The sequence below is a fragment of the Pristiophorus japonicus genome, chromosome 15, assembly GCF_044704955.1.
Source record: "Pristiophorus japonicus isolate sPriJap1 chromosome 15, sPriJap1.hap1, whole genome shotgun sequence".
In the NCBI taxonomy this organism is placed as follows: domain Eukaryota; kingdom Metazoa; phylum Chordata; class Chondrichthyes; family Pristiophoridae; genus Pristiophorus; species Pristiophorus japonicus.
In genome coordinates, this window is record NC_091991.1 from 21,507,418 (window position 1) to 21,530,737 (window position 23,320).

General features: G+C 45.1%; 1 protein-coding gene across 1 annotated transcript in view; it reads right to left on the minus strand.

Annotated features, from left to right (window-relative positions):
- Positions 1 to 960: 960 nt before the first annotated feature.
- Positions 961 to 23,320, minus strand: part of LOC139281364 (leucine-rich repeat-containing G-protein coupled receptor 5A-like) — a 250,652-nt gene continuing 228,292 nt past the window's right edge. The window contains exons 14-18 of the mRNA XM_070901516.1: positions 12,416 to 12,487; positions 9,973 to 10,098; positions 7,923 to 8,068; positions 7,052 to 7,135; positions 961 to 2,051 (exon numbers count right to left, since the gene is read on the minus strand). Coding sequence (XP_070757617.1) covers positions 961 to 2,051; positions 7,052 to 7,135; positions 7,923 to 8,068; positions 9,973 to 10,098; positions 12,416 to 12,487 — 1,519 coding nt within the window. The remainder of the gene's footprint in view (positions 2,052 to 7,051; positions 7,136 to 7,922; positions 8,069 to 9,972; positions 10,099 to 12,415; positions 12,488 to 23,320) is intronic.

Genomic DNA, 23,320 nt, shown 5'->3' on the forward strand with positions numbered 1-23,320 from the left:
TGAACTTAAATTTCAAAAACAAAATGTTTAATTATAACATTTTCATTGGTTAAATAAATGATCGATATGCCGACGTGTCAGACTGGGGAACTGCCTGAAATAATGAAGACCAAAGTATTACGTAGATCTTCTGGTCTGTTAAGGCTTTTCACATAATTTGGTCTCTCTGACAATCTGGGGGAGAAATTTGGTACCGTCCCATTAACAGCAGTTCCTGTGCCAGGTGTGGAAGTCCCGGCACGTGACCTATATTCAGGTTATCGCCCCCGAGAGCAAGTGGATTGCAAAATATTGCGCTCCGCTTGCTCAGCGGGCGGAAAGCCTCCGCGAAGTTCGCAGCGTTACACAGTGGAACGGGTAGCGCTGCCGGGTGGAGAGGGCCCTCCCCTTCATTAAAGGGGAAGGCCAAGCTGCCGACTCCGCGGGCGAGAAACGGGGCCATCCTTGGACCACCGGGGAGCGGGTGCCATGGCAGCACAAGCGGAGTGCCGGGCTGCAAGCTCGCGGCGCAGACCCCGCGATCGAGGAGCAAGAAGGCCGCGACCGGTCAGTCAGCCATTTTTTGTTGACGTTCCCCACCTCCCCTTTAGTTATCGCCCCAGGAGCGGCAGCATCGGGGGCGCTACCAAATCTTCGCTCATGGGCGAAAATGGGTCGCAGCGCACAGTGATGACGTTGTCAATGCCAGTGCAGCGCAGTGGGTTGCTACCGGTTACCGCTGCTGCTAAACCCCCGTGGAATTTCGCGGGAGTCGGTCGCAGCACCGCGCCCAGGCGAAAAATCGTTTGCGCCCCATTAACGGGAGGCGCAAACGCCTCAAATTTATCTTAAATGTTTTGGTGGGATGGGGTCGTGCATAAATATGTGTCTTTTTAAAAGAACAAAAATTGTTTAGAACTATTGGAAGCAAACCAATTTAATCTTGAATGGATGATGTCGTTGATCCTTCACCCTTGCAATCTAATGACAGTGAACAAAAGTGACTGATGACTGTTGACTGGTCTCCATCATCTGGTAAGTGGATGGCGCTGAAATATTGTTCACTGAGTCACAGGATGTGTCACCGGCAGTGCTGCTGCCTGGGCGTGTCACTAGTTCTTGAGTAGAATCACATGACTGTTTCTCTGCATCTTCGGAATTTATAGAGGACAAGCTTCTCTGCTTTGATCTCCATAATCGGCCATGCTTCCTCAGCAGTCCAAGATCATCTTTGAAATGTGGGTTGAAAAGAATGTAAAGCAAGGGATTTAGGCATCCTGGCAGTGGTAGAATCACGAGAAGTATTGACTTGATTACTTCTGGACTAATAACCGTGAGGTTCAGCAAGGAAGAAAATGACAGGAAAGCCACGGGGCAGTAGAGAATACAATTAGTGAAAAGCAACCAGGCAACATGTTTCACCATTGAACAGTCCCAAAGACTGTGCAAGTCTCCCTTTTCCAAACCGCAGTAAAGCTTTGTGTAGGTTATTGTCATTACAAGGAAGCAAAGAGAGTTCAGCAAGACTAAAGCCACAAGGAAGCCTAACGTGGAGGGTTCCCCAAAGGGTAATGGAAAGCAAAGTGGAGAAATCCCGTAATCTCCAATGTGGAAGAGTGGAAGCGTTGCTATGATGGACGCCAGAATCACACAGAAGGTAGCTGCTAGCTTGATGCTACTCAGGGTTTTTCCTTGCTTGGTGTCACATTTTGTGGATAGACTGCGTTCAACGGCTGCAACTGTAAGTAAGAAAACGGACATCTGCGAAGCAAAAACTGAGAGAAAACCTGCAAGTTGGCAGCCAACTCCGTTCTCCCACCATGCTCCATATTTTGCAAATCTGCCTAATGTCAATAGATCCACAATTGCCAAAATACCACCATAAACCCCCATTAGAGCGTTAACTACTGACATTAGGCCGATTAAAAGTTTTGGTGGGGAAATAAATGCTGGAGATCCAAAAACTGTTGTGGCGACTAAGCCATTGCAAACAAGAGAGAGCAGAACAATGGTCCACACACCAAGACGTATCATCCAGCTGCCAAACAGGTGATCACAAGGCTTGAAGGGCCCTAAAATTAAGAAGAACTTAATTAATTTCTGTTAACATGTTAACATTTTCACTTCATATCAAGGAAAATCCACATAGTGGGGGTAATTTTGACTTTGTGCGAGAGAGTAAAGTGGACGATAACGAATTAGTAGCCTGTTTTACATCTCGCCCGATTGAAGTCAATGGAACTAAAATTCGGGAAGGTATAAAACGGGCTGGCTTTACACCGCTGCACAAAATCAAAATGACCCCCAAGTGAAATTTAGTTCCAACATACCTCTAAATGGAACCCTTTATACTAAATGGCAACTTTTCAACATTTTAATGATCTATTGTTACAATAAAAGCCCATTTTGCATTTGAATAGAATCAATACAATGAAGCTAGCCCTAAAAAAAAATCAAAGCTATTAGATTTAAATCATTCGTAGTTTTACCAAACTCAGTGTAGGATGGGGTCATCATCATAGGCAGTCCCTCGGAATCGAGGAGGACTTGCTTCCACTCCCTAAGTGAGTTCTTTGATGGTTGAACAGTCCGATACGGGAGCCACAGACCCTGTTACAGGTGGGACAGACATTCGTCGGGGGAAGGGGTCGGTGGGGTTGGTTTGCCGCGCGCTCCTTCCGCTGTCTCCGCTTGGCCTCTTCATACTCCTTGTGTCGAGACTCAAAGTGCTCAAAGCTCCCGGATGGACTTTCTCCACCTCAGGCGGTCTGCGGCCAGGGTCTCCCAGATGTCAATAATGAAGTCGCACTTTACCAGGGAGGCTTTGAGGGTGTCCTTATAACGTTTCCGCTGTCCTCCTTTGGCTCGTTTACCATGAAGGAGCTCCGCATAAAGCATTTGCTTCGGGAGTCTCGTATCTGGCATGCGTACTATGTGGCCTGCCCAGTGAAGCTGATCGAGTGCGTTAGTGCTTCAATACTAGGGATGTTAGCCTGGTTGAGAACACTGATGTTGTTGCGCCTGTCCTCCCAAGGGATTTGCAGGATCTTGCAGAGACATCGTTGGTGATATATCTCCAACGACTTGAGGTGCCTTCTGTATATCGTCCATGCCTCAGACCCATACAGGAGGGCGGGTATTACTACAGCCCTGTATACCATGAGTTTAGTGGTCGATTTGAGAGCCTGGTCTTTAAACACTCTTTTTCGCAGGCGTCCGAAGGCTGCGCTGGCACACTGGAGGCGATGCTGAATTTTCGCATCAATGTCTGCCTTTGTTGATAAGAGGCTCCCGAGATATGGGAAATGGTCCACGGTGTCCAGGGTCACGCCATGAATCTTGATGACTGGAGGGCAGTGCTGTGTGGCGATGACAGGCTGGTGGAGGACCTTTGTCTTACGGATGTTAAGCGTAAGGCCCATGCTTTCATATGCCTCAGTGAATACATTGACTATATCCTGGAATTCAGCCTCTGAATGTGCACAGAGGCAGGCATCGTCCACATACTGCAGCTCAATGACAGAGGTTGGGGTGATCTTGGACTTGGCCTGGAAGGGGCATAGGTTAAACAGTTTCCCACTGGTTCTGTAGTTTAGTTCCACTCCAGCGGGGAGCTTGTTGATTGTGAGGTGGAGCATGGCGGCGAGGAAGATTGAGAAGAGGGTTGGGGCGATGACACAGCCCTGTTTGACCCCGGTCCGGACGTGGATTGGGTCTGTAATGGATCCGTTGGTAAGGATCACAGCCTGCATGTCGTCGTGAAGCAGGCAAAGGATGTTGACAAACATTTGGGGGCATCCAAAATAGAGGAGGACGCTCCATAGACCCTCATGGTTGACAGTGTCAAAGGCCTTTGTAAGATCGAAAAAGGCCATGTATAAGGGCTGGCGCTGCTCCCTGCATTTTTCCTGCAACTGGCGCGCTGCAAAGATCATGTCTGTTGTGCCCCTTGGGGACGAAATCCGCATTGTGATTCCGGGAGGAGCTCCTCGGTCACAGGGAGAAGACGATTGAGGAGAACGCGAGCGACAACTTTCCCAGTGGCTGATAGCCGGGAGATTCCCCTGTAGTTGCCGCAGTCGGACTTGTCCCCCTTTTTAAAAATGGTCACAATCACTGCATCTCTGAGATCTCCCGACATGCTCTCCTCCCTCCAAGTGAGAGAGATGAGGTCATGTATTCGTGCCAACAGCGCCTCTCTGCCGTATTTTAGCACCTCAGCAGGGATTCCATCCCCACCCGTAGCCTTGTTATTCTTGAGCTGTTTTATGGCTTTGTCTACCTCGTGCAACGTTGGGGTTTCACTGAGGTGGTGGCGGGTCGCATGCTGCGGGATGGAGTCGAGAACACTTGAGTCAAAGGCAGAGTCTTGATTGAGGAGATCTTCAAAGTGCTCCTTCCATCGGGCCCTGACAGCCTCAGTGTCCTTGATGAGTGTTTCCCCATTCTTGGCCAGGAGTGGGGTGGGGCCTTGGGAGTTTGGACCGTAGGTGGCCTTGACTGCAGTGAAGAATTCTCGCATATCGTGGCTATCGGCCAGTTGTTGTATCTCCTGTGCTTTCTTCATCCACCACCTGTTCTTTAGGTCCTGAGTTTTTTGTTGGACCTGAGCCTTGAGCCGTCTGTAATGTTCTTTTGCAGCTCCCGAGTTGGGCTGTTGCTTGAGGCTCAGAAATGCTTTGCGCTTGCGATCTATTAGTTCTTGGATCTCCTGATCATTTTCATCAAACCAGTCCTGATGTTTTCTGGTTGAGTGACCAAGTGTTTCTTCACAGGTACTCGTTATAGAGGCCTGGAGGGCAGACCAAGTGCTGTGGGCATTCAGCATCTCAGGGTCATCAAGGCATACCAGATTGGCTGTGAGGCGCTGGCTGTATAGGGCTCTCTTAGCTGGGTCTTTAAGTGCCCCGGCATTAACTTTTTTGCGGAACTGATTCTGCTGTCCCCTCTGCTTTGGGGCTATGTTAATGTTGATGATGGATCGGATTCGACGGTGGTCCATCCAGCAGTCGTCAGCTCCTGTCATGGCGCGGGTGATGCGCACATCCTTGCGATCCCTGGCTCGGACGATGACATAGTCAAGCAGGTGCCAGTTTTTGGAGCGAGGGTGTTGCCACGCTGCCTTGTATTTGTCCCTCTGGCGGAACAATGTGTTGGTAATGAGGAGTTCATGTTCTAGACATTATGTCAGGAGTAGGGTACCGCTGGAATTGGTTTTCCCTACCACCTCTCTGCCAATCACGCCTCCCCAGAGGGCTGTGTCTTTGCCAACCCTGGCATTAAAATCATGCAGGAGGATCAATTTGTTGCCCATGGGAACACGAGACAAGGATGTCTCGAGGTTGGAATAAAACCCTCTTTAGCCTCATCCGTTGCATCGAGTGTAAGGGCGTACGCACTGATGGCTGTGGCACATTGGTCCCGAGATAGGGTGATACGGAGAGTCATGAGGCGTTCGTTGACCCCACAGGGGGAGTCTTTGACGCAGTCGACCAGCTCATTCTTGACGGCAAAGCTGACTCCATGAAGGCGGCATTCCGCCTCTGGTTTCCCTTTCCAGAAGAAGGTGTAACCGCCACCATGTTCCTTCAACAGGCCTTCCCCTGCCTGCCTGGTCTCGCTTAGGGCGGCGATGTCAATGTCAAAACATCTGAGTTCCCGGGCAACTATGGCGGTGCGGCGTTCCGGCCTGTTGCTGTTGGAACCGGCTGAAGGGACCGAGGTGTGGCGTCGTCTCATACTCCCAACCAACTTTTAATTAACTTTTAAACTTTTAGCCAACTTTTAAACTTATTAAACAATTTAGGAGAACTTTTAAAACTTACATTTTAGACTCTCAACCGAAACACTTTTAAACATCTATTATTAACTTACATCTTTGACTTTTAACAACTTTTAGAAACTTTTTAAATTGGGGAAACTTTTATAATCTATTATTGACTTACATCTTAGATTTTTAACAATTCTTAGAAATTTCTTAAAACGTTTTAACAAATCTTTTGAAATAAATTGGGAACCTTTATCAACTTTTAATCTTTTAAAATAACTTTTGAAGTCACCTTCCCAATGCCTGCCCCCCAACCTAGCCTCGGGCCATCTACCATCAATGGTGCTACCCGGCGTCGAGCTTGCGGCCAACACTTCGCTGTAGGCAATTAGGCTTATCGAGCTGTGTCTTGGACCCCCTTGCCACTGGACCAAGACCTTGTTCGGCTAAGCCCGTGTGGTTGCCGATGTGCAGCAGCCACCTCACGTTAAAAGAACTCACGCACAGGCATCTTCCACTCCGTAAGTATGAAGTTCGGGATCTGGGACGTCAGGACCCTCATGGACAAGATGGGGTATGCTGAGTCAGACTATCATAGAATCATAGAAATTTACAACACGGAAGGAGGCCATTTTGGCTCATCGTGTCCGCTCCGGCCAACAAAGAGCTATCCAGCCTAATTCCACTTTCCAGCTCTTGATCCATAGCCCTGTAGGTTACGGCACTTCAAGTGCACATCCAAGTACCCTTTAAATGTGGTGAGGGTTTCTGCCTCTACCATCCTTTCAGGCAGTGAGTTCCAGGGTCCCACCACCCACTGGGTGAAGGAATTTCCCCTCAAATCCCCTCTAAACCCAGACTAGAGTGCTGAGGAGTGTATTTGCTAAATAAAACATCTAATTATATTGAAAGATCAGAAGATGGCTAAGGGTGAGGATGAGACAGACCATTTCGGGTTAGACTAGCTTGCCCACTCCCAATACCCTATCCAGTCGTCCACTCTACACACTGATCACTCTTTGTGTGAAGAACTATCTGACGTCAGTCCTAAATTTAGCTTTTGTTAATTTGAAGATTTTGCTCATTAAAAGTTTTGGTGGGAAGTGAGAGCTATGCTGAGTGTTCCCTCTCTAACCCTAGGGGTGTTGAGGTCAATTGTCCTGCAGCTGAGATCATTTCGCTTAGCATCATCCAGGGATCGAACTTAGACCTTCCTGGTCTCTGTGATCAGCTGCTCACTTGTGGAGTCATTAAGGGATCGCATACTTTAAAAAAAAGATTACAAAATACATTCCTTTAACTTACCTGGAGTTGGAGTGCACTGGACAGAATAATGGACTTTAGGATCTTCTTCAAAGTCAATTAACAAATCATCTAGGTCCTGATCATCTGTACATTACATACAATTCAGCAGTCAGTTATGCATTATATTAATTTTGTCTTGTGTGCAAAAACATTCAGTAATTGGACTTCTATTTCATTAATAGGCAATGATGCACTGCAGCAACTCGCCAAGGCTTCTTCAGCAGCACCTCCCAAACCCGCGACCACCTAGAAGGACAAGGGCAGCAGGCGCATGGGAGCACCATCACCTCCAAGTTCCCCTCCAAGTTACACATCATCCTAACTTGGAAATATATAGCCGTTCCTTCATTGTCGCTGACTGAAAATCCTGGAAATCCCTCCCTAACAGCACTGTGGGAGCACCTTCACCACCTGGACTGCAGCGATTCAAGAAGGCGGCTCACCATCACCTTCTCGAGGGTAATTGGGTATGGGCAATAAACGCCCACATCCCTGAATGAATAAAAAAAAAATTTCAACCATACAAATGGCTTAAAATGCTTCTTTCTTAGGTTATCCTACACGTTTATGCTCCCCAGCAGCCTTCTCTGCTGTAATTTCCTTTACATTTTTTAGAGAATGCATAATCAATAAAACTAATTGTTTCAATGTTTTGTTGTTTTGTAATAGAAAGAAGAAACATTGTATGGAATCATGGCAAATTTCTCCATCCATTCCTCGAAAATAAATGAAAATGTTATAATTATATGCTTTCAATTTTGCTGCAAGAACAGACTTAAATACAATGCTTTAGGGCTAAATTTCAGAGCATTAGATTTAGCTTGTATCAATTAAATAGCAAGTAGAATGAATGAACACAGTTAACCATTACCGTGACCAGACAGCATTCCAGCATCCCGTTTATGAGTTTCATCATCACTATTGTTCTCAACTTTCTCCCACTGATTTGTAAGTTTGTAGGAATTTTCACAAGATCCATATGCACAACACTGGTAAGCATATGGCATTTCTAGCACCCTGTGAATTCAAATAACAAAGCATTAAAGTACAGGATTGACGATACCTAAAAATCACCACAGGAAGCCTTATTTGTTCTTTTGGTCACCTGGGAATATGCGTGAAAAACCAATAACCATGTTTAAGTGTCTATGGAAATAAGCCACTGAGAAATCCAAAAGGTTAGCCTGTTTGCTTGATCTGGAGTGCGTAGACTCTCTTCATGTGTCAGCCGTGGCTAGGTGGTAGCATTCTTGGCTCTGAGTCAGAAGGTTTGTTTGAATCCCGCTCCAGAGACTTGAGTGCAAAATCTAGCTGATACACTAGGGCTGTACTGAGCCAGTGCTGTACTGTCAGAGGTATGGTCTTTTGGATAAGACATTAAACTGAGGCCCCTTCTACCCTCTCAGGTGGACATGGGAGATCTCATGGCACTATTTGAAGAAGAGCAGGGGCATTATCCCTGGTGTCCTGTCCAATATTTATCCCTCAATCAACACTACTAAAACAGATTATCAGGTCAATGCTATTTGAGGGACCTTGCTGTGCACAAATTGACTGCTACGTTTCCTACATTACAGCAGTGACCATACTTCAAAAGCACTTTGGGACATCCTGAGGTTGTGAAAGGCGCTATACAAATGCAAGTCTTTCTTTCCTCCTTCTTTCTTTCTTTATATCCCAGTTATCTAAGTCCAAAGACCTTAAAGGCAGGTTAGGTCAGGCTTAAAGAACCATGGGTAGTTATCTAGCCTAATCACTTTATAAGGATGAAGAAGAGCCCACTAATTCAATTGTGGTTATTGAACTGAGTTATGGGAGTACAAGACATGTTATCATTGGGACATTTGACGTAACTTGCTTATTTAAAATCAAACTATGTGGGATAAATATAAAAGGTTCCAAAAAGTGTGCAACTAACTTACTAGTTCAGTGTCCACATTTCATTTATAGTTCCTTCATATTACAGTTGCAAGATCCATTATAATTTGTATTGTCAATGAAGCAGATATCAATGTTGAAAGCATTTGAGAATTAAAAATACACAAGTGCGTGCAGGTTTTGAAAAGATAAATTCATATCATGCCTGAACATACTACTGAGTATTTATATATATATATATATAAATACACAATAGTATGTTCAGACATGATATATATATATAACATTTGCATTTCAGTTTTCATGAGCTTCAGTCATAGAGTAGGATACAATGATACACATTCACAACCTATGTATATATTTTATAATCATCATAAATATTAGGACAGATCAAGGTAAAGTGTCACATTTAACATGGAATCATTGCATTTTTACAGAATGAAAGACTTGCATTTATATAGCACCTTTCACAACCTCAGGATAGAAATGCTTTACATTGAAGAGGGAGTTGGATATGGCCCTTACAGCTAAAGGGATCAAGGGGTATGGAGAGAAAGCAGGAAAGTGGTACTGAGGGAATGATCAGCCAGGATCTTATTGAATGGTGGTGCAGGCTCGAAGGGCCGAATGGCCTACTCCTGCACCTATTTTCTATGTTTCTATGTTTCTATAAAGTACTTTTTTGAAGTGTAGTCACTGTTGTAATGTGGGAAGCCAAGTTGTGCATAGCAAGCTCCCACAAACAGCAATGTGATAATGACCAGATAATCTGTTTTTGTGATGTTGATTGTGGAATAAATATTGGCCAGTACAATTTGAAAATTTGTGGATGGTTAATTGGCTTTGCTTTTTCAGGGGTGTGAGTACAGATTGTTTTCATTATACATATCTTACTCTTGCTCGTATACTAGTGCAACAAAAAATACCCATCTGGTCAATTCTTGTGTAATGAACCACAACCGTTCTTAATTTACTTGCATGGTAAAGCCATCTCTTGGTGACTACAAATGAAGTGGAACTAATTGGTGTATGTGTGTCCTTACCTCAAGTTATGGAGGCTTTCCATTGGCAACAAATCTTGTAGTGCTTGATTGCCTGTTATTTTCAGATGTGTTAGTCCACTTAGTCCAGACACAGGAAGAGACGACAGAAGGTTGAAGGTAAGGTCGCTGCATGAAATTAATATTAATAAGTGAATAGATTACAAATTTGTGTATTACATTTTGGGAGTAACATTTACCGTACCATAACCCCTGCATTTCTTGTACATGATGTGAGTGAGGAAATATAGGCCCTGAATTCGCAGCCCTTACGGGTGCATACGCACCCCAAAGCGCATGCGCCTAAACCCGAAACTTGCAATCTGTCAGAAATCCTCTTGACAGAGGATCCAGAAGAAAAGGGCCTCTGCGGGCAGAAACTTCTGCCCAGCGAGTGCCCGTGAAATTCTTACGCTTGGTAAGAGTTTTAAAAAAATAGAAAAATAAAACTTTAGCACTCAATTATATATTAAAATCCTTGTCCATTAAGGTAAGTTTATTTTTAGCCCTGTTAAAACATATTAAAAATATTTTCAAAAAAAAAAGTTTTGTATAAAATATTTAATTAAATTGCATTTTAATTAATTTTAAATATGTAATGTGTTTTTAAAAATGTATTTAATGTGTTTGTGCATTTTGGGGGTATTCCCATTCATACTTATGGAAGCTCCGTAGAAATGGAACATTTTGATTGGTTGCGCTGGCCCACGTGATCCCAGGACTGTGTACGAAGCGCTTCACTCCCTGGGATATGCGGGCCTCTACACAGGCCTTCGTGTGGTGGCCCAGGACCACAGGTCTCCGAACCATCAGGTAAGTTCGTAGAAATTTTTCAGGGCATCTGCCCACGGAAGCTTCCAACCGCAAATTCTGGGCCATAGTAAATTGGGAAATATGGGTACAAGGAAGGTCTGTCTGCTTTTATTATTCTTATTGTTTCTCGTAGCAGAATTTCCAAGAAACATGTGAACTTACCGAGTCACTCTATACGATGTGTAAACTCAGGTTATCACATTTCACGATTGCCATCCTATGTGATGAATGAATCACTCAGCAATATTGCTTGTGCATTAAATTTCTATCAGTTTCAGGCTACTTAAAATTTTCCTTGCATACCCAGCCCAGTTGACCCTGCAAAGTCCTCCTCACCAACATCTGGGGATTTGTGCCAAAACTGGGAGAACTGTGCCACACACTAGTCAAACAACAGCCTGAGATAGTTATACTCACAGAATCAAACCTTTCAGCCAACGTCTCAGACTCCTCCATCACCATCCCTGGCTATGTCCTGTCCCACCCACAGGACAGACCCACCAGTGGCAGCACACTGGTATACAATCGCGAGGGAGTGGCCCTGGGAGTGCTCAACATTAACTCTGGACCCCATGAAGTCTCATGGCTTCAGGTCAAACATCGGCAAGGAAACCTGTTGCTGATTACCGCCTACCATCCTCCCTCAGCTGATGAATCAGTACTCCTCCATGTTAAACACCACTTGGAAGAAGCAGTGAGAGTAGCAAGGGTACAGAATGTACTCTGGGTGGGCCATTCAATGTCCATCACCAAGAGTGGCTCGGTAGCACCACTACTGACCAAGCTGGCTGAGTCGTGAAGGGCATAGCTGCCAGACTGGGCCTGCGGCAGGTGGTGAGAGAACCAACACAAGGGAAAAACCTACTTGATCTCATCCTCACCAATCTACCTGTTGCAGATGCATCTGTCCATGACAGCATTGATAGCAGTGACCACCACACAGTCATTGTGGAGATGAAGTCCCGTCTTCACACTGAGGACACCCTCCATCGTGTTGTGTGGCACTACCACCGTGCTAAATGGGACAGATTCAGAACAGATCTAGCAGTATGGGAACACCATCGCCTCCAAGTCACACACCATCCTGACTTGGAAATATACTGCCGCACCTTCATCGTCGCTGGGTCAAAATCCTGGACCTCCGTCCCTAACAGCACTGTGGGAGCACCTTCACACACGGACTGCAGCGGTTCAAGAATGCGGCTCACCACCACCTTCTCAAGGGCAATTAGGGATGGGCAATAAATGCTGGCCTTGCCAGTGACACCCACATCCCATGAACTAATATACTAAAAGATGCTAGGAGACAGCTCCTGGAATTAATATTTTTCTTAAATCAGTCTAAAAGGCTCGAGAGTACAATAAAAGGGGTTGAACATCCACCATACAAGAAGAAATAGCTCAATAGAGATTCAAGATCGCCTCTGGCACAAGTTTGATCAGGATTTAAATGTGATAAATTTAAATTCAGGCCCTAGTCAATGCAAATGTAATAATTTAATTAACTGAACATCTCCTAATTTACAATATTAAATTAATGCTAAAATTTAGGGAAAAAAATATAATTACTGTACATCTTAAAATTATTCCAAATTATTTTAATCTAGTAAATATATGGGACTGAGAGACTTACAGTTTGATTAAGGATGGTGAAGAAAGAAATGATTCTTGATGAATAAATGCAATCTTATTCCAGCCAAGGTCACTGTATGAGGATAGATATATAAAGATTATCAATGAGATGCCACCATCTGTATGAATTTACACAGACATTCCTGAACAGTGCAGCAAGCTTACAGTAAACATAAATGGAAATTGTTTATACCATTTTTGATAAATCTGCTTTAGATTAGAGAAAAATTACACCAAGCTGCATTTCCGTTGGGAATTGAATATATAACTTCCCTTTATCACACGTAATTGAATTTATCATTGGTGTCAGTTTGACTTAGTTGGTTCCTTCTGCGTTAGAAGGTTGTGGATTCAAGCCCTACTCTACAATTTGAGCATATGACCTGACACTTCAGTACTATGAGAGTGCTGCAATGTTGGAGGTGTCATCCTTCAGTTATCTAAGCACTGTCTGCCTGTTCCAATGGTTCACATGAACATCAAAGATCCCTTATACTTTTCAACCAAGAAACTTTCCCATGTATTGGACAAAAATTTTTTTCTTAACCAACACCACCAAAAATAGATCAACGGGTCATTTGTCACATTACTGTTTGTGGGACCTTGCAAAATGGCTGCACTATTTGCCCACAGGAGAACAATTGTCACTTGTGGCTCAGTGGGTAGCACCCTCGCCTCTGAGTCAGAAGGTTGTGGGTTCAAGTCCAGAGACTTGAGCACAAAAATCTAGGCTGACATTCCAGGGAGATACTGCACTGTCAGAGGTGCCATCTTTCGGATGAGATGTTAAACCGAGGCCCCGTCTGCTCTCTCAGGTGGATGCAAAAGATCCCATGACATTATTTCAAAGAAGAGCAGTGGAGTTATCCCTGGTATCCTGGCCAATATTTATCACTCAACCATTATTACTAAAAAAAAAGATTATCCGGTCATTTTCACATTGTTGTTTGTGGGAGCTTGCTGTGCACAAATTGGCTGCCGTGTTTTCTACATTACAACAGTGTCTACATGTCAAAAAAAAAGTACTTCATTGTCTGTAAAGCGTTTTGGGACACTCAGTCGTGAACAGCACTATATAAATGCAAGTCTTTCTTTAACAGTGACTGCACATCAAATTAGTTCATAATATATGAAGCATTTTGGGATGCTTCCAAAGTTACATAATAGAACATTTCTTTCTTCCATTTTAGTGTTCATACTCACTCTCCTTTACCATATCTAAAGTTATTTTTCAAACATCTGATCAGACTATTGAATTCTGACACAAGTTATTATTCGAAATAAACATATTTAAGAGTTTGTTTAAAATATAGTAAGTAATCCTTTGGCAGTTCCTTGGAGTCGAGGATGACTCAATATATTAATGTAAGGCTTCCGATAATAGGGGAGTGATTTTAAACTTAAGACTGCTTGTTTTGAGCTGGAAAAATGGGCGCTGGGCCTCCAAATTTTAGGTATGCATCTTGCTCGCCCAATGTCTGCTGATGCCATTCTGCGTCAGATGTGTTTTAGTCGTCCAGGGTCTTCACCCAAAACTGGCGGACAGCTAATGAGGCTCCTGCGCCTGTTTCAGAATGCTACTGCCATTTTCAACTTCCTCTGCACTGAAATTCGCCCATTCTAACACCCGGCCACAAATCCTAGGCGGGAACAGTCGGGAGGGATGCTGCACCAGAGTTATTTAAAGGGGTTCTCAGCTGCTGTTAGGTAAATAACCTGTTTAGTCATTTTCAAACTGCCAGAGGTCTTTTGCGCCTATTTCTGGCTCTGTTGGCTGATGTGGTAGACTGCAAAATTCTCCAGTGCCTCTATATCCTTTTCATAATATGGAGACCAGAAATGTGCGCAATATTCTCAGTGAGTGCTGAGGTTGTGGGGGGGGGGGGGGGCAATGTTCCCATTTAGCTGTGGGCCATACAGCTGTCTGAAGCTCCCACGCAGGCTGCTTGCTAGTTTCTCAAACGAAAAAACGCGCATGCGCGGTGGTTTGAATGGGGCCACGCAGCCCCTTAAAGGGATCCCGCGCAGCCAAAAGAAAATGAGTGGGAATGATGGAGGGGTTGCGGGTGAAGGAAGGAAAAACTGAAAGATGTTTGCTGCCGTCTGCATTTTGGTTAAAACTTTTCACCTATTACTTCTGATGGTTGTGGTAAGTACTGACAACCCTCTGTAATCTCAGCCAAGTGACCATTCTTTACAGGTGAGCCTCGATGGTGAGGGTTAGCAGCTAGCATCACAACCGAGGGAAATCCCATCATCCATGCTCACGCACACACATTTTCATTTCGGGGCCACTGAATGGCGATCAAGAGATAGCTTTAGGGGAAAAAACACACCTAGTCTCCGACGCATGGTTGTAATCCGATGTCACGGAAGAAGAATTCTAATTAATAGTTGTTTTAGAAAGACTCAAGAAGTAAAGCTCTCAAGCTCAGTTTTAGTGCCGAGAAAAAGAGAGTGGAAAATTAACTGACAGATCAGTGGTACCACTACCCCACCCTCTTAACAACTACCACCTTTCCATTGAGCCCTGGCAATTACTTCCTATTGTTGGCACTTGAAGATGGTATAAAATCAGAAACATATTGATGGCTAAGCTGTATCGCAGCTGCCAGATGGGAATTAAAGTTATTGCTTTCACTGGTACCAATTCTCCCATTTCTGCCAAATTAAAAATTTCTACTGATGCCAGCGACATAATGCATTCTTGACAGTAATAGGTGGGGTTGGCTTAGTCCTGTGGATGTAATGCTTCAGGGCACACTGTTTATATGTTACACACTCGAAGTCATTAAAGCTAAATTTAAAACTCTGCTTTTAAATAAAAGTAACCGATATCCATTAACTGGAAAGAAAACGCAACAAGGACCAATTTATTCCACTTGTCTACATTAGTGTTGTAAATTTGTTTCTTGGTAGGCCCCTAGCAGATGAAATAAACAGAATATTCACACAGTTTCCCATTAGATAGCCTCCGTTTATAAATCAACTATTTTGATCCTTGTACCAAATAAACTAGAGTTTCTGTTTCAGTGTTATTACCCGATTAGAACGAAAATCTGGGCTCCAATCTTCTATTATTTTACCCACAGGGAGCAGTGGAATGTCTCATCAGATGAAAGTAAATCTGGAGGTAATGTTGCCAAGTGTTTAATCTATCTGCTCACTAATTGAATTTGTTAATGGCACTTTTTTTTTTAGAAATGGTATAACTATTCCAGCTACATGAAATATTCTGTCACAGGATTGCAGGCTTTTGATGAAGTGCTCTATTTCTGTCAGGCTCTTAAACCGAAGCAGCAGTGAACCCTTACATTTTTGGGGGATTAGCCTCTGGACTACTTAATTGGGAATCGAGCAATTTTAAGTGGACTGTTTCTGTAAACGTTCTTCTCTAGAGCTCCCACACTATGTATTCCATTTCTTTTTTGCAAGGCCCCCGCTGAGCTATGCAGCTCTTGCTGGGTGTAAGTGGACATAGAGTGCTGCCACTGCTAATGTATCTGTCCCAAGGCAGTGCGTGAGAGCAGACTAATGGAGCAATCTGACGTGAGTTTTCCTCTCCTGCTGGATGGCTGACAGTGGGAATTTAGCTTAGAATGGGAATTTTAGATTGGAATAATGGACCCAATCTGTATTTCTCGATTCTACGCCACCACGCAACAAAATTTGAACTTTCTGGTTTCTTTCTTTCAACAACACCCAACCAGCTTGTCTGTGGCTATAACGAGATGAGCATTGTGGCAGTCTTGCATCTGCATGCATTTCCTGTAGCATCATACTTTTGCCATCACACTTTGTTGTCTCAAAGAAAAACAACAAGCTGAAGAGGCAGGGAATGTGCAAACCAAAAGTAAGAAGAGGGCTACAAAACTACCAATGAGAAACTACCAAAGACTCATGAAAACAACTGTTATATATACAGACTATAGTTATACTCTCTGTGTAGTCACCGTATAGTTGCATAAGATGGAGACTTGTTCCCTGATGTACTATCAATAAGGTTTACACTGTGTATATACTGTGCTTGCACCACTAGAGGTTGCAACTGAGACTGGGGTTTCCTACCCCTGTGGCAGAGGCTGTCCACTAGAGGGCACTGCAGTGGGAGACCTGAGGGTCACCTGCATAGGTGTGCAGGGCCCAGTATAAAAGGCTGCCCACCATGCTTGTGCCTCACTCTGGAGTTACAAATAAAGGACCAAGGTCACTACAGTTTGAGTACAACACATTGCCTCGTGGAGTCATTCATAAATACATTACAGACATAACAACTGGCGACGAGAATACGGACTTTCACGTGATTATGGCTACCTTTGGCACATTAAAAGATTTTGCAGAGGGTGATGATTGGGATGCCATCAAGGAAAGGCTCGAGCAATATTTCGTGGCAAAAGACCTGGCAGGGGAGACGGACACATTAGCGGAGAAGCGCAAGGCTATACTGCTGACCAGTTGTGGTATCGTCTCGTCAGGGACTTGCTGGCACCAGAAGGATAAGACATACGATGAGCTGACTGAACTAATTCGCGACCAACTAAAATCAAAACAGAGCATTCTCATGGCCAGGCACAGATTCTACACTCACCGCAGTCCTGAGGGCCAGGAGATTGCAAAATATGCTGCCGACCTCAGGAGATTTGCGGCACCATGTGATTTCGGCGCACACCTCAACGAAACATTGCGAGACATCTTCGATATGGGAATTGGCCACGAGGGCCTCCTTCACAAGCTATTATCTGCCGACACCACAGTCAACCTGCAGAAGGCCATCAGCATCAGTCAGGCGTTCATGACCTTGACCTGCAGCACCAAGCAAATTATTCATCCTATGGACTCAAACCCGGCAAGTACTGTACACAGAATGGTGCCTTTCACAGGAAAGACTGTAGAACGTGGCTCTGCCCAGGGCAGAGAGCACACACCTCAGGGTTCCAGAACTCAGAGTCCGCCGAGGGATGCTAATCGAGTAACACCATGCTGGCGTTGCGGAGGAAACCATAGGGCTCACCAGTGTCGGTTTGCTGAGTACGTATGCAAAGCCTGTAACACGAAGGGCCACCTCCAGCGTATGTGTAAAAGAAATACGCCTCACCGCCTAGCAGAGGAGTTGATAGATGACTTTGAATCCCGTGGGGAATATGATGATTTGGCCAGAGATGCAGCTCAGCCTCAAGAAGAAGTGTATGGAGTGTATACCTGCACCACCGATTGTCCTCCAGTGAAGATGGAAGTCGAGATAAACGGCATACCAGTCTTCATGGAAGTGGACACGGGAGCGAGCCAGTCAGTGATGAGCCAGGATGTCTTTGAGAGGCTATGGAACGAAACACGATCCGAGCTGGTTCCAGTACAGGAAAAGTTGCGTACCTACACCAAGGAGCTGATCCCAGTCCTCGGTATTGCGGATGTAAGTGTAATCTATAATGGCGTGGTGCACAAGTTACCTCTGTGGATTGTTGCAGGTGATGGTCCAACGCTACTCGGAAGAAGGTGGATGGGGAAGATCCAGTGGAAATGGGAAGACCTCTTCACTCCAGCAATCGATGTCTCCCGTGCTCAGAGGCAGAGCAAAACCTCACCTTCGCTTGGGCCAGGCACCAGAGAACAGAAGAGCGCAGCACCTGAGGCACAGACCATCCATCACGACTGTGTGGCAATGATCCGACTGGAACGACCTAAAAGTACCTTCCCGGCTCTAGTGGCAGGACTCCTGGGGAGGAAGATCGAATTCACAGGCACTCTTCCAGCTTTTGTGGCAGAATCGCGGGAGAGAAGGATCAAGGCAGTCGACCTTGAGGACAGAGGCAAGATGGTGTCCCTGCTGCAGTGAGGTGCAGCGTGGCTGAAAAAAAAGATGGCCGTGGCCATATCACGAGGTGCAACGCTGAGGGACCAACACGTGGTGCCGAACAAAGGATTTGATTGGGTTAAAGCCAGCAGGGTTCTCTTAAAGGAGGCCTGCAACCAACTGAACTTAAAGAGGCATTGTATGCATGGCAATCAATGTAATGAACCGATTAAGATTGTGAAGAAAATGTTGTTGCGAGATGTCGGGAATAGAGTGTCCCCAAAAGTAGCAAGCGAGTGAATTCGGGAGGGTAAAGGCGCTGATCCTGATGCCTTGCCCCAGGTGTCCCCACAAGTTATAGGCCAATGACCTCAGGAGGGTGAAGGCACTGATCCTGATACCCTGCCCCAGGTCTATCCCACGTTGCAGGCACCCGATGGTACTATTCGCCACGGACCTGGAAAAAAAACGGCGCCAATATGTGCAGTCGGCCGTCGTTGTCCACCACCCGGGTGGAGACGGCGCAGCCCCCAGACCCAGTCGCTACCTCGGCCATGTCCAGGAGCGAAAGGTCAGAACCAACGAGTTCCCCAAACGGGACGTGGAACAGCCAGGTTCCCAACACCGTTAGAGAGCAGGCAGAAGATTCTGCAGCCCTCAAAGGAGGACAGGGAGGTCACACACATCTGTGGCTCTGCCCATCACTAGGCAACGGCAAAGGCCCTGAGTCCTGGCTAGGTGAGCGAACCAAGCCCACCCCACTAGCAGTGGCACAGTACTGCATACCTGTACTGCTACCTCAATACTTACCATGACTGAAGCATAAATGCAATCTACCCAATCCTGGCGCACGACCGCAAAATGTAACGAATGTAAGTCACCGAACCGAGGTGTCACGATACAAACTGTACCTTCCTTTCTTTGTACTTGCACTGTGTCTAATCCTGTATTGTAATGTAACGAGCCTGCTGCATGATCTCGCTTTGTGGGGGGGGGGGGGGGGGGGGGGACATGGATATATGTAGCCATGGACACAGACATAGATCACACCCAGAACCCACTGGAACCTCCACTGCATCATTGAACTATCCAAACTGGTAACCACTACCCAATGTTGTGGCAAAAGGACTTGGGGGTTAACAGGGAGAGAGCCAAGCCAAAGCACAGCCAAGCCAAAGCGCAGCCAAGCTGCAAGGGCTATTGGCACTTAAGTCTGGGGAGAGCTCAGCCAGAGCACATCGTGCAAAGGTAATCGGCACACAGGACTTGGGGGAGAGTGATGTTAGAAATGCAGACTATAGACTGTATAGTTGCATAAGATGGAGACTTGTTACCTGATGTACTGTCAATAAGGTTTACACTGTGTATACCGTACTGGCACCACTAGAGGGTGCAACTGGTAGAGACCGGGGTTTCCTGCTCCTGTGGCAGAGGCTGTCCACCAGAGGGCACTATGGGGGGGAGACCTGAGGGTCATCTGCATAGATGTGCAGGGCCCAGTATAAAAGGCTGCCCACCATGCTTGTGCCTCACTCTGGAGTTATGAAGGAAAGGACCAAGGTCACTATAGTTTGAGTACGACACATTGCCTCGTGGAGCCATTCATAAATACATTACAGACATAACAACAACCATTACTGAATGGCCACTCAGGTGAACTACAAATACAGAAAAGCAGAGTATGACCCAATTAAATCATTGACAACATTTTTTGATTTAATAAAGCGGTTTCTATTTTTTTCCTCAGTAACTGAAATTTCTAAGATTGAAATAAGGTTTTAAAACAACATAAAAACATCAAAAATTGCAGAGTTCACAATAACATGATTTAATGTGCCCACTGTATTGTCTTTTGTGTATTTTAATACCTTCATTTTATTTCAAGGCCTCAGTCTATCGCAAATACCGAGACTCCAGGATAGTATGTTGCCTCCCCGGTGCAAGGGTCAAGGATGTCTCGGAATGGATGCAGGATATTCTGAAAAGGGAGGGTGAACAGCCAATTGTCGTGGTGCATATAGTTACCAAAGATATAGGTAAAAAATGGGATGAGGTCTTACGAGACGAATTTAGGGAACTAGGAGTTAAATTAAAAAGTAGGACCTCAAAAGTAGTAATCTCAGGATTGCTACCAGTGCCACGTGCTAGTCAGAGTAGGAATCGCAGGATAGCTCAGATGAATATGTGGCTTGAGAAATGGTGCAGAAGGGAGGGATTCAAATTCCTGGGACATTGGAACCGGTTCTGGGGGAGGTGGGACCAGTACAAACTGGACGGCCTGCACCTGGGCAGGATCGGAACCAATGTCCTAGGGGGAGTGTTTGCTAGTGCTGTTGGGGAGGAGTTAAACTAATATGGCAGGGGGATGGGAACCAATGCAGGGAGATAGAGGGAAATTGAAGGGGGGCAGAAGCAAAAGATAGAAAGGAGAATAGTAAAAATGGAGGGCAGAGAAACCCAAGGCAAAAAGCAAAAAGGGCCACATTACAGCAAGATTCAAAAGGGGCAAAGTGTGTTAAAAAGACAAGCCTGAAGGTTCTGTGCCTCAATGCAAGGAGTATTCGGAATAAGGTGGATGAATTAATTGCGCAGATAGCAGTTAAAGGATACGATGAGATTGGCATCACGGAGACATGGCTCCAGGGTGACCAGGGCTGGGAACTCAACATCCAAGGGTATTCAGCATTTAGGAAGGATAGACAGAAAGGAAAAGGAGGCGGGGTGGCGATACTGGTTAAAAAGGAAATCAATGCAATTGTAAGGAAGGACATTAGCCTGGATGATGTGGAATCGGTATGGGTGGAGCTGCGGAATTCCAAAGGGCAGAAAATGCTAGTGGGAGTTGTGTATAGACCTATAGACCACCAAATAGTAGTAATGAGGTTGGGGACAGCATCAAACAAGAAATAAGGGATGTGTGCAATAAAGGTACAGCAGTAATCACGGGCGACTTTAATCTACATATTGATTGGGCTAACCAAACTGGTAGCAATGCAGAGGAGGAGGATTTCCTAGAGTGTATTAGGGATGGTTCTCTAGACCAATATGTTGAGGAACCAACTAGAGGGCTGGCCATTCTAGATTGGTGATGTGTAATGAGAAGGGACTAATTAGCAATCTTGTTGTGCGAGGCCTTTTGGGGAAAAGTGACCATAATATGGTAGAATTCCTTATTAAGATGGAGAGTGACACAGTTAATTCGGAAACTAGGGTCCTGAACTTAAGGAAAGGTAACTTCGACGTGAGGTGTGAATTGGCTACAATAGACAGGCAGAGGATACTTAAAGTGTTGACAGTGGATAAGCAATGGCAAACATTTAAAGAACACATGGATGAACTTCAGCAATTGTACATCCCTGTCTGGAATAAAAATAAAACGGGGAAGGTGGCTCAACCGTGGCTAACAAGAGAAATTAAGGATAGTGTTAAAACCAAGGAAGAGGCATATAAATTGGCTAGAAAAAGCAACAAACCTGAGGACTGGGAGAAACTTAGAATTCAACAGAGGAGGACTAAAGGTTTAATTAAGAAGGGGAAAATACAGTACGAGAGGAAGCTTGCAGGGAACATAAAAACTGACTGCAAAAGCTTCTATAAATATGTGAAGCGAAAAAGATTAGTAAAGACAAACGTAGGTCCCTTGCAGTTGGATTTGGGTGAATTTATAATGGGGAACAAAGAAATGGCAGACCAATTGAACCAATACTTCAGTTCTGTCTTCACAAAGGAAGATACAAATAACCTTCCGAATGTACTAGGGGATAGTGGGTCTAGTGAGAATGAGGAACTGAAAGATATCCTTATTAGGTGGAAAATTGATGGAATTAAAGGCCGATAAATCCCCGGGTCCTGATAGTCTGCATCCCAGAGTACTTAAGGAAGTGGTCCTAGAAATAGTGGATGCATTGGTGATCATTTTCCAACAATCTATCGACTCTGGATCAGGTCCTATGGACTGGAGGGTAGCTAATGTAATGCCACTTTTTAAAAAAGGAGGGAGCGAGAAAGTGGGTAATTATAGACCGGTTAGTCTGACGTTAGTAGTGGGGAAAATGTTGGAATCAATCATTAAGGATGAAATAGCTGCCCATTTGGAAAGCAGTGACAGGATCGGATCGAGTCAGCATGGATTTATGAAAGGGAAATCATGCTTGACGAATCTTCTGGAATTTTTTGAGGATGTAACTAGTAGAGTGGACAAGGGAGAACCAGTGGATGTGGTGTATTTGGACTTTCAAAAGGTTTTTGACAAGGTCCGCACAAGAGATTGGTGTACAAAATCAAAGCGCATGGTATTGGGGGTAATGTAGTGACATGGATAGAGAACTGGTTGGCAGACAGGAAGCAGAGAGTTGGGATAAACGGGTCCTTTTCAGAATGACAGGCAGTTACTAGTGGGGTGCCGCAGGGCTCAGTGGTGGGACCCCAGCTCTATACAATATACATTAACGATTTGGATGAAGGAATAGAGTGTAATATCTCCAAATTTGCGGATGGCACTAAACTGGGTGGCGGTGTGAGCTGTGAGGAGGACGCTAAGAGGCTGCAGGGTGACTTGGACAGATTAGGTGAGTGGGCAAATACATGGCAGATGCAGTATAATGTGGATAAATGTGAAGTTATCCATTTTGGTGGCAGAAACACGAAGGCAGAATATTATCTGAATGGCGGCAGATTAGGAAAAGGGGAGGTGCAACGAGACCTGGGTGTCATGGTTCATCAGTCATTGAAAGTTGGCATGCAGGTACAGCAGGCGGAGAAGGCGGCAAATGGTATGTTGCCTTCATAGCTAGGGGATTTGAATATAGGAGCAGGGAGGTCTTACTGCAGTTGTACAGGGCCTTAGTGAGGCCTCACCTGGAATATTGTGTTCAGTTTTGGTCTCCTAGTCTGAGGAAGGACATTCTTGCTATTGAGGGAGTGCAGCGAAGGTTCACCAGACTGATTCCAGGGATGGCTGGGCTGTCATATGAGAAGAGACTGGATCAACTGGGCCTTTATTCACTGGCGTTTAGAAGGATGAGAGGGGATCTCATGGAAACATACAAGATCCTGATGGGACTGGACAGATTAGATGCGGGAAGAATGTGCTCGATGTTGGGGAAGTCCAGAACC